We start from the raw sequence: 16,161 nt of genomic DNA, 5'->3' as shown, positions 1-16,161 counted from the left end.
TACAAAAAATGTTTGCAATTATCAATGTAATCAATCAACTGGGTAAGTAAGGTGATAACTATTGGCTAATATTTTTCCCTATTTACCTGCAGTGTCTCACCTTAACAACATTAGGTGTAACATACAACCTTAATATACAAAACTGATAAGAAAAAAACTAAGAAACATAGTTATTTCAACAAAAAAAAACATCAAATTTGAAATGTAATGCAGGGAATTCTGGGAATGTCAATTTGCGGTTATTCACTGTAAATTATACGTTTTTTTTCACTTCCAAAAACGGTATACTACTGTAAAATTACATGTAATGTCCAATACAGTTTTTCACCGTATATAGTAGGGGAATTTACCGTTAACCATTTAACAGGTTTTTACTGTAGCATTTTTACAGTCTTTTACCGTTAAATTCACGGTCATTTTTTACAGTGCACACTGATCAAAAGTGACATTTATAATGTTACAAAAGATTTTAATTTCAAATAAATGCTGCTCTTTTTAACTCTATATTCATCAAAGAATCCTGAACAAAAATGTATCATGGTTTCTAAATAAAATATGAAGCAGTGCAACTGTTATAATAATAAGACAACTGTGATAATACTCTGAAATGTTTCTCGAGCAGCTAATCAGCATATTAGAAAGATTTCTGAAGGACCATGTGACACTGAATACTGGCGTAATGATGCTGAAAATTCAGCTTTGCAGCACAAGAATAAAATGTATTTTACAATTTAGGGTATTCAATTACAAAACAGTTATTTTAAATTGTAATAATAATAATAATAATATATTTGATATTTGATCAAAAATACAGTAAAAACTGTAATATTGTGGAATATTATTACAATTTAAACTAACTTTTTTATGTGATTATATTGTAAAATGTATTTTTTCACTGTAACACAAAGCTGAATTTTCAGCATCATTACTCCAGTCTTCAGTGTCACATGATCCTTCAGAAATCATTCTAATATACATTAGATATACATCTAATATACACTTCTACATGATATACAATATGCATTTATCTTATAATGAACAGGTTTTTCAGTCACACGCACAGACACACTGTATAGTGGAGTGTGTCACAGACAGACAGTTGGTCTTTTGTCCCAGAGATAACCCCTGATGCCGGAGGAGATCTCTGGAGGGGGAGGGGAGGGGAGGGGGACACAGGGCCGGATGATGTTACACTGCCGAGTGTTTGAGGGGTTTGCTGTCCCGCGGGGGGTTGTGTTATATGACAGCTGTAGCAGACAGGAGAGGCTGAGGAAAGTGCCGTCTTGTCTTGCATCATCCTCATGGATTTCGTTTTAAACACATATGTAATATGATTTTTTCACCGCCTTACATGGTCTTTGCCCTTCTGACCTGAGAAATCTCAGAGGTGTTGATTTTACACAAAAGCCCATTTTAACATGCTTTACCCTCTCCAAATTGGAAAAATTGCCCTGAGTGGTGGCAGGAGTCCAAGAGTGTAAAACTGGGAAGGGCATTTTAAATAGAATCAAATGATACACAAAAGATGGGCTTGAATGCGCTTTGACAGATGAGTGTCTGCTTTCCTTGTCTGCAGTAATTAGAGTTCATTTAAGAGTGCTGGTGGATGAATTCCTTTCATGGTTAGGCCTTCAGCCGTCATTTCTTAGATTTAAGACCAAAAGGATCCTGCCAGAGTGGAAAATATCTGTGCCACCTCTCCATAACTGCAGAAAAAAATTAAGACAAAGAGTACAGAATTTTTCAGGCCTGAGATAAAGGTCTGACAATGTGTTCATATTCATTTTTGTTAAATGAATTGATCTTGAAGAATTGAACTTGAGCTGATGTCATTCATAACATATCGACATGCAATGTGTTGTTTAGGCATTTATCTGATAATGATTCTGCAAAAATGTCTTCTTTTGTGTTCTTTGGATCTGAAATGACATCCTCTGAAGATCTTCCGGTGTTGTTTTTGCAGTTGATGGGCTCGCTGGTTCTGGCTGTGGGGCTCTGGCTGAGACTAGATCCAAAAACCGTGTCTCTTTTAGACGGAGGACCTGAGACCTTCTTTATCGGTAAGCAATTAATTGATCATATTTCATGATTATTTCTCCAATGCCTATATACAGTGGGGCCGAAGAAGTATCTGAGACTACATTTAAATTATGTGATTTAGAGCCTAAAGTAGGAACATTTTTAAAAAATAAGCAAGGTTTTAGATTTTAGAAACATTATGACACAAAATGAATACAATTATAATATGTAAATATGAATTAAAAATAATTATAATTAAGAATTATAAATTAACATTAATTGTATTATTTAACATATTTAAATAATAATTTAAATTATAATTACTAAATATAAAATAATTATATTATATTATATATAATATGTCAAATTATACATAGATCGATAGATAGATAGAATTATATTATATTATATTATATTTATTATATGGAAGAGGATAAGGGCCAAGCAATAATAAAAAAATAAAACCGTCTCGAGATTAAAGTCATTATAATGCGCGATTAAAATCATTAAATAACAAGAAAAATGTCGAAATAAAATGTTACGAATTAAATCATTGAATTTCGAGAATAAAGTCGTTGTGTTTCAAGAAAAAAATCGTTACATTTCGAGAAAAAGGTAGAAATTAAATGTTGAGAATTAAATGCATATTTTCTATTACAAATATATTATCAGCATCTTATTTTTTTTTTTTATTATTTATATTTATTTTACAGAAGAGGATTAGGGCCAAGCAATAATAAAAAAATAAAACCATCTCGAGATTAAAGTCATTATAATGCGAGATTAAACTCGTTACATTTCAAGAAAAATGTCAAAATAAAATGTTGAGAATTAAATCGTTAAATTTAGAGAATAAAGTCGCTGTGTTTCGAGAAAAAACTCATTAAATTACGAGAATAAAGTTGAAATAAAATGCTGAGAATAAACACTGGTGTGATGTTCATTTGATCTCGTTGGACAGTGTTAGTCAGCGTCTGCAGTGGCGCAGGTCCTAAAGCGTAATGCTCGTGCATGAAGCATATGATGCAGTCGACTAGAGTTCACATCTGGCTTTTGCCGAACTCGCACTTCTTCTTTTTTTCATCACATATGACATCGGATGCTATTTACACTAAGTGAAATTAGTAATATATTCTATTTACACTAAGTGAAATTAGTGATATATTCTATTTACACTAAGTGAAAACCGCAGCATTTTTAGCGATGTGCTATTTACACTAAGTGAAAACAGCGATTCTATTTACGCTATGTCAAAGTAGCAGATCTTTGCAATAAGTGTAAATAGTAATTAGATGCTATTTATGCTTATAAATAGTGACAGAAACTATTTCCACCTCAGTATTGTTGTACATTTACAGGATGCAATAATAACATAGAGTGTATTTATTAAAATTATTAAATAGACGCTGCCTTATTGGTACACAAAAAAGCCCTCCCTATAGCCTACCTACACCTAAACCTACCCAATTAATACATCATTATTAAGCACTCGTTAGGCAACTGACTTCCATTTTCCGATGTGATATGTGATGAAAAAAAGAAGAAGTGCGAGTTCGGCGAAAGCCAGATGCGAACTCTAGTCGACTGCATCATATGCTTCATGCTTCATGCACGCCACTGCAGACGCTGACTAACACTGTCCAACGAGATCAAATGAACATCACACCAGTGTTTATTCTCAGCATTTTATTTCAACTTTATTCTCGTAATTTAATGAGTTTATTCTCAGCATTTTATTTCAACTTTATTCTCGTAATTTAATGAGTTTTTTCGGATTTTCATGCACGAGCATTACGCTTTAGGACCTGCGCCACTGCAGACGCTGACTAACACTGTCCAACGAGATCAAATGAACATCACACCAGTGTTTATTCTCAGCATTTTATTTCAACTTTATTCTCGTAATTTAATGAGTTTTTTCTCGAAACACAGCGACTTTATTCTCTAAATTTAACGATTTAATTCTCAACATTTTATTTTGACATTTTTCTTGAAATGTAACGAGTTTAATCTCGCATTATAATGACTTTAATCTCGAGATGGTTTTATTTTTTTATTATTGCTTGGCCCTAATCCTCTTCTGTAAAATAAATATAAATAATAAAAAAAAAAAATAAGATGCTGATAATATATTTGTAATAGAAAATATGCATTTAATTAAAAAAATATTTAGTGGTTTCCCACTGTAGCCCTTAAAACTGAAATAAAGGGACGACAGACAGGAAAAACATGGTATGATTTTCTCTATTATCTATTGTATTTTCCATTATGTAACTTAATTATTATTATTATTAACTTTTCACTCAAATTTTAATGCTGATAATATATTTTTATAAAAAAAAGTTATGTTAGAAAATATTACAAAAACATTATAACAAAATTAAATTAGAATATTTAAATAATATTTATAATTAATATAAAAACTTTTATTGTACAATATATTTAATGTATTTAATTAATGATAATTATAATATTAAAATTGATAATATTTAAAATTATAAAAAAAATAGGATATATTTATAGATTCTACAGTTCTGCAAAATATGAATTAAATAATAATACAAATTTAATTTAGTGCTTTCAGAGTTTTGGACCCCTCTATAGCCCTTAAAACAGAAATAAAAGCGCGTCAGACAGACCTAGTGTTTGGATGGAAAAATCTGAGGCCACTCAGAGTGGCAAAGTTTCCACGGCCTTCTGCCCAACCCTCGTGAGACACACTGAGTTCTTGCGCATTTCAGAGGCTGGTGTTTCTGAAAACAGGAAATGACATTTCAAGCTATGCATACATGGAGGAAACCACAAGACTTCAGGTCTGCTGTGGCAACAGGTCAACATGGGAGGAGAGAGAGATACAGACAGGTCATGCAGTGCTAAATCTGGATGCAGAGGAGAACTTCATGATGTCAGGAAATATTCTTATCCTCAAACAGCCTCCTCAAGCTCGGTTTAGTTGTTGACATCACCCTCATTTGTGGGTTTTAGTACTTAAAGCTGTGAAAAGAAGCCAGTGTGAACGAGCATGACTTAAAGCCTCAGCAATATCCCGGTGACAAAGTCAAAGTTTCGTTTCTCATCAGCCCAGATGAAGAGTTATCTTGTTCACTTGAGCCTGCAACCCACAGTCACATTTGCATCAGACACAGTCATCTTGTTTTCCATAGTTAGATGCAAATACAACCCACATACATTTATATTTATAGACTCACTGAAACTAGTCAGTTTCTGTTTCTGTCTTATTTACTTATTCTTATAGTAACAGCTCCACTATATATATATATATATATGTGTGTGTGTGTGTGTGTGTGTGTGTTTGTGTGTATCAGTATAAATAGGTATCTATACATGAAAATATAAAACTGTCTTTACATTTTATAACCTTAAAGGGATAGTTTACCCAAAAATGAAAATTTTGCTGTTAATTTTCTCATCCACAATGTAGGTGACTTTTTTTCTTCTTCAGTAGAACAGTAAAGAAGATTTTTAAAGGGGTCATATGATGCTGCTAAAAAGAACATTATTTTGTGTATTTGGTGTAATGAAATGTGTTTATGCGGTTTAAGGTTCAAAAAACACATTATTTTCCACATACTGTACATTATTGTTTCTCCTCTATGCCCCTCCTTTCTGAAACGCATCGATTTTTACAAAGCTCATCGGTCTGAAAAAGTGAGGTGTGCTGTGATTGGCCAGCTATTCAGTGCGTTGTGATTGGCCGAATACCTCAAGCGTGAGACGGAAATGTTACGCCCCACACCATACTGTGATGATGCCCTGTCCGGCCGGAGCGATGATTTTTGCAACTTTACAGATCTTCTTTATGCACCAAGAGCTTGTAACACTCCAAAGAGAAAGGAAAATTTAAATCGCATAATATGAAACTGTGAAACTTTAAAACTGTGGCCCTTGGTGATTCATAAAATGTCATAAAAAGTCTGTGGCTACCGTCACTTTGAGAAAAAAAGCATATACAGGCAGTACAGAATTAATACCGTGGCTCCTGACGAATTATTGAAGTCTTATAAAGTAAACAATCAGTCTGTGCAAGAAACCGAACATTGCATTTTATGCGTTCGAAATGAATTCATTGATAGAACAGCACACCACTACATTGTGTGAATAGCCAATTCTGTTTTGATTTCATTTTAAAATATTTCTGAGGAAGGATCAAGCTGGCAATATTCTGTCTAAAATGTAAGATCCTCAGTATTAATTTGTTGTTTATCAGGCTGTTGTATAAAAACAATATCACACTTTTCCAAATAACAGCAGCAAGACTATGATTACCTGCAGCTTATTTAGTATGTACACTACCATTCAGAAGTTTGGGGTACGGACAAATTTTGTTTTTATTATTATTTTATTATTTATTTTTTAATTGTTTTTTATGCAATGACCCTTGTCAACATAATGTAATATCTGAATTAAATATTATATTTTAAATAATAAAAATGTGTTTATTTATTTCAATTATTATTACTATTATTATTGTCAGAATACTTGAGTAATTTTAAATGTCCATAAATAAAGACAGATGCCTTTTGCTTCCTGAATAGTGTACTTACAGTATCTAGAAGGGGTTAACTGGACCATGCTAACCAGCCAAACCTTAATCGTTTGGAATAAACCATCTGACAGTGCTGACATTAACCAGTTCAGACTTCTTAGTCCTCCCTGTCTACAAACACACACACACACACACATTTTACATGACTTTTAGATTACAGTCAGCAATGACAAAGGATTGTCTTCTCCGCAGCTACTGTGGCAACGGTGTAAATATTATCAGCGTATGACAAGATCGTTTTTAGTCAAGAGGGAAGATAAAGGTTGTGTTCACTCTCTCTGTCACACTTTGTTTTCGTTCATCTCAGTTTTACTCTTTTTGTTTCCCAAATGCTTGAGATAATGGTGAGTCTTTTCAGTATGAGTAAGTAACACTCTCAGCCTAGAGGAAGTATATGTTCTGGGAAAATAAAAAGTGTTGTTTTTTTTTTGTTTTTTTTTGGTATGCTTAGTGGTGTTGGCAAAGACAAGTATCACCATTGCTCATACTGAGGGTTAGCAATTTGAACAAAGTCCTAAACCTAAGCATTATTAGTATTAAAGATAAGAATGACACCTCAAATCATGTGACCTGTTGAGAACTGTGCTTTCGCTTTTATAAGGGCCTCTAATGTTTAGTGGAACAGCCAGGACTTTTCTCTGTTTGTATCACTTCACTTGTGTCTTGTGATGGGGATTTTTATTGACTCTCTTTGCCGATTATATTGTTATGCCCATGGGTCTTTATGAGTGAGTCATTGAATTAGTCACTTAACCAATTTGTTCAAATACACTGATTGGCCTTGATCAAATCGTACCAACCCCAAGCCTTTGAAACTTTTAAATCCATGGCCTGAATGTTTGATGAATATCATATACTACAGCATGACATTGCAAGCACTGTAGTAATTACTCTACATCTTCTACCTTTTTATCCTATATTAATGATATAGCAAAGGGTCACAAAATCCCCTACATTCTCTCTCTCTCTCTCTCTCTCTCTCTCTCTCTCTCTCTCAAGAGAGTTTCAATCTCATTTCCAGACTTCCCACCTGGCCCAGGTCTCCTGTGGCATAATTAAACCGGCTCAGGATGAACTAAAGAGCTCATGTGTCTAGATTACAATTTGAGGCTAGAGTCTGAGGATGCTGATCCTAGATCAGTGAGTAACAGGAAGCTGACTCCCCATGGCCTGATGTTGACTGAACCTGTCAGGTATTAGACCTGTGGCTCTGTTGCGGAGGCAGATGGGAATTCATGCACCCCACACTCTCTTTCTGTTTTGCTCTAATAAGGATAATAAGTTGATGGAAGAGGCTGAAGTGAAAGCTAATGACATCATCTTGAAGTGTTGTACGCGGTCACGCTGTGCTCAAACACATGCTGTCATCTCCCAAAGTGACTCACTTAACGCTTGTGCTTCCCTCTGCTGGTGGTGACTGATTACATCCTGCTGAAACGACAGCAGTATTGTGTCAAAAAGGGTCTAATACCAGGAGAAAATGATTATTTAACGATCCAATTTACATCAATGGCAGTTACTTGGCTGGAGCAGGACCTCTTGGAAGTACATGATTTGAAATCTGCAGGATCTCAAGGATTATTACTAATATTTAAATTGTGACAAAAGCCCCCAAAAAAGTGATTGTTTTTATTTATTTATTTACTGTTGTTATTTTTAATCTTTAGCTAATGTTTATGCTGTATATTATATACAACTATCAATACTATTTTATAATATACAGTATGAGTGTTTCCCAATGCATTTTGTGACCTCAGAAGAAATAGCATTTTGTTAATTTTAAAGTAAACTGCATAAATCTGGTACAAAATTAAGAGATTTGCCTCATTTTCAGCAACCAAATTGAACAGCATTTGTTTTTGTTTTATTTGTATTGACTTGTATCTTGACTTAAAAGTGGTCTCAAACCTCCTTTACATTACATTCACACTGGTGTTTTTAGGAAGCCAAACAATTTTAATAATAACAATAATAATTGTCCATTATTGTTATCTCTAAGACAGAAATATATTAATATTGCAATATAACTGTGCTATAACATAAGAAAATAATATCTCATAAAAAGTATATTAATATTTCTAACAGTTAATATTGTTGTTTTACATCTGTAGTTTAAAATGACTTTACAGTTGTAAAATAACAATACTTATGTCTTAATTTACTCATTTAAATTAAACCCTTAAGCTTTCTGTGAAAACAGGTTTACAAATGCTTCTCATTATAAATCCAGTGAATTGCCGTAATCATCTTACAAAAAGAAACAGAAAAGAAAAAAGAACTGGAATTTTGAATTTGACACATCCTTCAGCCCTTTTTGAGTTTATTAATTATTTGTAATATTTTTATATAAATAATGTATTGGCTACCAACAGTAAGCCATATTGCATGTAAATTAATTTAAATCAATTCCTCAGATTTTCCCAAAAGTTGGTGCAGCATGAAAAAGCATAAAATGTCTGTGTGTGTTCTGGTGTCCTGCGCAGGGGTCTACATCCTCATCGCGGCTGGGGGTCTGGTGATGCTGGTGGGCTTCTTCGGCTGCTGTGGTGCCGTGAGGGAGTCTCAGTGCCTTCTGGGATTGGTGAGTGAGATATTATTCTGTTTTCAAGGTAACAAAACAATATTGCTCACTGACAAATGGTCAGTGAGGAACTGACAGTAAACTTGATGATGTTGTTTTATTTAAAACATTCTGATTTGAGAATAGAAAAAAAAAACAGGAGGAAACACCTGGAATATTTCTTTATTTAATAAAATACTGTATGGAATATACAGTTGACATAACCCAGGTGCTGTGTTTCTCTTGCATGGCAGTTTTTCACCTGTCTTCTGGTCATCTTTGGAGCAGAAGTCGCTGCAGGAGTGTTTGGGTTCGTCAACAAAGACGAGGTATTACTAAACTGCAAAAGATCCGATTCAGACTTCATTTGAAATAAAATCAGTCTGACTTTTACAACATAAGTTTTTATTCATTTGTCATTTTAGATCATTAAGGAAATACAAGATTTCTATGACAAATCAGCAGAAAACCGCAAAAATGCAACCGTCCACTCTTACCATGTCAAAGTGAGTTTGCACTTTTTACTTCGTTTTTTGCGTCTCACTGTTGATTGAAACAGGAGAGTAAACATAAAGCGGAAAATGTTAACAAAATCAACTGCCCTATAGAGATTATTAACATTTACTGAATACAAAGCTTATTTAGAAAAGTCATATGCTTATTTAGTTTCTTATGGAGTTTAAAGGGGTCATATGATGTTGCTAAAAAGAACATTATTTTGTGTATTTGGTGAAGCGGATATCGTCCTCTTTTGAAAGTAGTGTTTCGCTTTCACAAAGAAACACAGCGCCTTCACGACATGGCGGCAGTGTCAAAAATACTACAGCGAGAATAAAAGTTACGCCTTCTTTCTTTGCGTGAACATTTGGGTGGCGTTATGCAAATCTTCCCACATAGTGAGGTAGATATGTGGGGGCGTGTTAGAACGAGCCGTTTTAGGTAGGTGTGGTTAACTCTTAACTTTTATAAAGAATATCTCTTTGGATTTGAGACTTTAGTCTTTGCAACTTTACAGATCTTCTTTATGCACCAAGAGCTTGTAACACTCCAAAGAGAAAGGAAAAAATGAAATTGCATCATATGACCCCTTTAATTTAGTTTTATTTATAATCTGCTTATTAACATTTTGAATGTTAAATATAAATGTTAATTCAACTAAAATTTGTTTGTTTGAAAAAATTTGTTATATGATTTTGTCAGTTTCAAACAATTCTATTTTGCTTGATTTTTTGTTGTTGTTTTTTTTCAGTTTGTTTTAGTCATTTTAGTACTTAAACTTAATTCAATTAATTTCCAAGGCAAAAGTTCTAATTTTTGTTTTAATATTTATACCTTAATTCAGCTTTATATCAATTATAAAAATGACTTTTAATAGTTTTAGTGATCAATAACAACACTGATATAAATATAATATAAATTATATTTATGTATTTGTCTAACCTTATTATGAAAGATTTAAATTTGTAACGCTTCACATCTGCAGTTGAACTGCTGTGACTCAACCAGTTTGTGTCAAAACGTCGGATCAAACCAGGTGAGAATGAATGAAGCACAGATGAGAACCATTATGAATGCAATTAGTAGAACTCTTGTATGTTTGGCACTTGTAGAACTGTATAACACTTCAGTTAGTGTGGCGTCTGTGTTCAATATGCATTGAATTGTTTAGGCAGATGTGGTATTGAGATGCATATTATCAATCAGTCAGTTATCAATCTGTTTGACTCCATGCAGACATGTCATGAGGCCATTGCAGAGTTTTTCAACAGTAAGCTCTTCATCGTGGGTTATGTTGGGATTGGAATCGCAGGAGTCATGGTAAATACCATTATGGCATTAACTGTAGTCAATTTAATCAATTTCCTTCTCTTCCTGTAAATCCTGTATAACCTTCAAACTTCATAATTTTTATACTTTTTTAAAACATTTAAGCAAGGCTTTGTCAAGCCAATATCTAATATAATAACGTGCACTTATTGTATATACAGTCAGAGTGTGGATTAAAAAGGGAAGCAAACAGGGTCAACTGTAATTTCATGTGCAACATCTTCTCTTTTTACAGATTATTGGCATGATTTTCAGTATGGTCCTATGCTGTGCAATTCGGAACAGCAGGGAGGTGATCTAACCTGGACATGACCTTTCACCTTTGACACTTAACCTTTGCTGGACTTGCATATACAACAATAGCATTCCAACAAAGTTCAAGGTGTTTTTCTGCCACTCAGGAGCCGAAAACAAACTCCACTTTCATAATCCTGTACACCTCAACCAACCAATGGTTAGTCCAGCCTAGTTGGTTAAAGTCTATCAAATAGCTGGATTGTCTTTATTTAATGCCCGCTTTGGAGCTGGATCTTCCAAATGCGACTAAAACAAGGCACCTTTCTATTATTTCTTAAAGTCGTTTTAATATCATTTCGATTTTGACTTCAGTTCTAGTGCACATTGATCAGCTCTTTCTGCGAGGGTTTGCAGATGTATGTATTGATGCTATTCTAGGCTGTTGCTGCGTGGCTTCACATGTCAGGTAAAAATATTGTGTAATGTGATGCCAGGGCTTCTGTGGCAAACCCACAGCTGCTGGGAACATTGATAAGAAGACCCACAGATGCCTTTCACTTTACATTTGTACGTAAACAAAGTAGTCTTCTACATCACGACACGTTCCAAACGCAAATAAACATTACGGAAGGATCAGAACGACATGCACATGCGCACAAAACTCATCTTCAGAAGAATCCTTGCATACATATCGTCCAGTAAGCCCTCTTAAAGGGACAGCTCACCCAAAAATTGTGTCATTATTTACTCACCCTCATGTTGTTCCAAACCTGTATGTGTTCCTTTGAACACAAAAGAAACTTTGAAGAATGTTGGTAACCAAACAGTTGACGGTAGCCATTGACTTAGTATGTAGAAAAATACTATGGAAGTCAATGGCTACCGTCACCAACATTCTTCAAAATGTCTTCTTTTTTGTTCGACATCTGAAAGAAACTCATACAGGTTTGGAACAAGTCGAGGGTGAGTAAATGATGATTTTTAGGTGAACTGTCCCTTTCTTCCCCTCTGAATTTCTCCATGTCCTTTCCGCTTCAGGAAAGGCACACTAACACATATTCCCAGCTCTGCTTTCATGCGTTTGAACTCACGCTAACATCGATGATCGGGTTTCTGTTATGCAATAGCCGGGCTCATCTGAAGCCCCCACTGATAGCGGTACAGCCCGGTATTCTCTGGCACGATAGAGCCAAATCCTCTCATTCTCAAGGTGGATCTTATGGTGTAGAGTTGCCTGATTATTTTACACATGTAGCTAAGTAAAGACTCGAGGCTGAAGATCCACTGACGCTGTCTTGTGCCTTCTACCACCCAACCATCTGCGCTGTGAAAACGTGAAAAACATTTGAATCATTTGCTTGATTCATTCAACAGTTGAGGATGGTTCAAGCAGTGTGCTTAAGTGGATTTTTTTTTTTCAACATACATGCATTTATATAAATTGCATGAATACATTATACATACATTTGTTGACTTTAAAATAATTGGGAGACTGACCATGTGACTTCCTTTGTGCAATGTCACACATTCACTTAGTTAATTAGTGAGTGTCTTTTTTTTAGTTAGTAGTTTTTGTGATTTTATTGGATAGGATGGGGATGTTGAGACAGGAAGTAATGAGAGAGGGAAACAGGATCAGGAAAGGAACTCAGGTCACTCGAGGCGCATCTGCGCCATATGTCGTATTTTGAGGTTTAAATTAGATTTTGTTTCTCAGATTTTTCAAACACTTTTCACACTTTTGAACTCCACATTAAAAAAAAAAAAAATGGTCAACTATCCTTCAACTTTAAATGATCAAATTCAGGATTCTGGAATGAACACTGAAATATCTCCAAGTTTTAATGAATCAAATTTCATTAGCGAAATTCCAGCAAAATTTCGTGGACAAAAATGGTCCATTTTCCATGCATGAAGCACAGCTCACACAGAAGTCACTTTCAAACCAAGCAACTTTCTGTTGGTCAAAGCAGAACATTTTTGACCAACTTGAACATGAGCGAAATCTATGTTATTCGCCCTCATGCGAAACTCCCAAACATGCAGATTCCTATTGAAATGACTGGATTTCGCTTGTGAAATTTCGCCGAGCAGCAGTATATGTGAGTGTATCTTCAGTCTTAAATTCTATGTACATATCTGTGAGAGTTTCATGAGTTGTCATTGTAGTTGTAGCGATCATGAATATCTGTATTGTGCGGTTAATGTGTATAGAGTCAGTTTTGGCCAGTGTACAGCAACTTGTGTTTCATATTTTGCATTTGAATTTTAAGGTGCCTTTTTTTATTTATCCGAAAAGACAACTTCGTATTTGGTTGAAGGTTTTTTTTTTTTTTTTTAATGGAAGGATTGGAAAAGGGATGAAATGTCTTTTTTATTAAGTTGGTTGGTCAGATATATTTCTGCTGGTGCATCACTGCTGAAGTTCCTCAAGTTGAAGCGGCATTAGAGTAGCGATTAGGATATGTCGTAGTCGATGCTAACAGAGAGTAACACATGAAATAAGTGTTTCGTTCACATTAAGTGTTGATGTAGATCTGTCCTCATACCCAAAAGCAACCCAGTCGTGGTTGTTCAGACTGTAAAATAACTAGTGTGGAGCATGTCGTGTGCATGGCTTTCGAGTAGAGGCTCTGTTGTAAACTATTTTTAGTGTGTTATTCCTACACTTTGTGTAAACAATGTCGAGATTTTTTTGTACTGTAAACATAACACTGCAGTCTTTTGATGTTAGTGTTCATAATGTGTGTGTTTAATTTATTCTCTGGAGAGAAAGTTCAAAACAGCATTCAAGTTTCTCAGGAACATTGCAGCACGAGAACAAATAAACTTGTTTGAAGTTTCTGATTCTTGTGGTTTTCAGATTTTCAAATCACCAACAGTATGTTGCTGATATGCAACATATTAAAATTTTAATGGGTGGCCCGACTTTTCCAAGCAGACCGACTAGGATATACCGCAGTACCTTAGTTGGCCCCCTCATCACATTACATCAATACTGGTTGTCTTTTTAACTGATTGCAATGGAAGTCCCTGGAAGTGAAATGTTAGTAGCACAATCGAATCCATGTTGTATCACATGACATGGGCTTGAGTCTTATATCGTGTGTGTGAGTGTGAGTGTGTGTGAGTGTGTGTGAGTGTGAGTGTGAGTGTGTGTGTTTGTGTGGCACCAGCTTGGCTGTAGGTGTAAAGCTTCTGCTACCCAATTCATTCTAAATATAGATCATGCAGTTTTGTCACGTTATTTAGGCCCACCAAGTAGAGATTGAAGATGAATTAAAAACATTAAAAATTACAATGATTTTAATATGAAACTATTTCATTAAAAAATAATTAAATAAAAAAAATGACATTACAAGTTCGTAGAAAAGCTCAGAAATGTATTCATTTTTGAAAATTATTTTGTTTACCTCTTGTATTCCTTGCTAGACAAGTCAAATGCTTCTTCTGTATGTAATTGTATTTATATTGAGCAGGAAGTTGATCATGTTTTTAAATACTTTGAATACAAATAATTGCATTATAGTCGCTGCTTTATAGCAGGACTTCATTTTGCCTCGTCTTTCTGGCATGAAATGCACGTCAGCTGCAAGTGAATGCTATGCAGGAAGCACTAGAACCAGGCTAAAGTTTCATCTGCAGTGCACAGTGTGCACTTTTCACCAACACAGATGTGTTCTTAGTTAACACTCGCCAAGCACTTTAGATGTCTGTACAGTATATTAGTGAGTTTTCTTTACTGCATCTCATGCGTTATTTGAATCTTTAGTTTTGTAATTTTGCATTAAAGCACATATAATATAATACATACTGTACAAAACCATACTCAAAATCCCAGTTTTTGGAATGGTCCAGAATGTCTATCCAGGCTCTTGAATATGACAGTTTAACAAGGTTAGGTTAACCAGAATGTCTTTTAATTCTGTAAAAGTAAAACCTCACTTCAGCAGGAATCAAACATCCTGTCTCTGTGTGTGTCTCTTCAGAGTCATGTATATTATATAACAATGTCCTCACAGGTGTATCTCCACGCTAATGTCCACATTAATCAGCAGTGCCTCTGTAATATTGTGCATACAAAACGTCACAAGAAAGGTAGGACACAACTGGTAATGGAGGACACACGTATAAAAAAAAAGGAGTGCATGAGTCATGGCCGTATGCTTTCAAATCAACCCTCACTGAGGATAAATCTGACTGTCTCTGACCATACATTTCCAAAAGAAAAAGAAACATAATCATGTGCAATGATATAGCTTCCTGAATAAGCCAGTTGAATATGCTTAAGGTAGCATGTAAAGACGTGAACTTAAACTCTAAGCAATTAACAGTCTTCTCCAACAACCGTTTGTTTCAACACACTCGAATAATTATACAACACATAATAGTTTGTGCAAGATGGCGAAATTGTATACTCAGAAAAAAAAGGTACAAAATCTGTTACTGGGGTTTTACCTTAAAGGGTAGCAGGGGTAACAAACTCAGTTCCTGGAGGGCCGGAGCCCTGCAGAGTTTTGTTCCAACCCTGCTCCAACACACATACCATGTAGTTTTCAAATAAACCTGAAGGACTTGATTTGTTGGATCAGGTGTGTTTAATTAGGGTTGAATCGAAACTCTGCAGGGATCCGGCTCTCCAGGAATTGAGTTTGACACCCCTGCCCTAAAGAGTGCATAGTAGTACCTTAAAAGTACCTATAAGTATTTAAGTAGTACATATTAGTAACCCCAGTGTCAACTTTTGTACCACTTTTTCTGAGAGTGTATGATCTCCTATAACTTGGTTTGTATAGAAACATTCAACCTTTATAGGTATTTTCCAGATTACTGTGATGGTTTATGTTGTATGTATTTGTATGACCCAGATTTGAACAATTTTGCCATCTCATACAAATTGTCATGTGAGCAGGTTGGTTTGTTCTCAGATATTTAGTCGCATCATAGCTGC

At 34.8% G+C, this 16,161-nt stretch overlaps 1 protein-coding gene across 1 annotated transcript in view; it reads left to right on the top strand.

The window, feature by feature from the left end:
• Positions 1 to 11,985, top strand: part of LOC107746340 (CD9 antigen-like) — an 18,615-nt gene extending 6,630 nt beyond the window's left edge. Inside the window, exons 2-8 of the mRNA XM_016560492.1 lie at positions 1,964 to 2,060; positions 9,070 to 9,167; positions 9,401 to 9,475; positions 9,572 to 9,652; positions 10,630 to 10,680; positions 10,881 to 10,964; positions 11,209 to 11,985. Of these exons, the coding sequence (XP_016415978.1) occupies positions 1,964 to 2,060; positions 9,070 to 9,167; positions 9,401 to 9,475; positions 9,572 to 9,652; positions 10,630 to 10,680; positions 10,881 to 10,964; positions 11,209 to 11,274 (552 nt within the window). The 3' untranslated portion in view covers positions 11,275 to 11,985. The remainder of the gene's footprint in view (positions 1 to 1,963; positions 2,061 to 9,069; positions 9,168 to 9,400; positions 9,476 to 9,571; positions 9,653 to 10,629; positions 10,681 to 10,880; positions 10,965 to 11,208) is intronic.
• Positions 11,986 to 16,161: the final 4,176 nt, after the last annotated feature.

This window comes from Sinocyclocheilus rhinocerous, unplaced genomic scaffold, assembly GCF_001515625.1.
Source record: "Sinocyclocheilus rhinocerous isolate Xijiao unplaced genomic scaffold, SAMN03320098_v1.1 scaffold2393, whole genome shotgun sequence".
Lineage (NCBI taxonomy): Eukaryota > Metazoa > Chordata > Actinopteri > Cypriniformes > Cyprinidae > Sinocyclocheilus > Sinocyclocheilus rhinocerous.
Note: the sequence above shows the minus strand (reverse complement) of the source record. Positions and strands in the feature narration are given on the sequence as shown.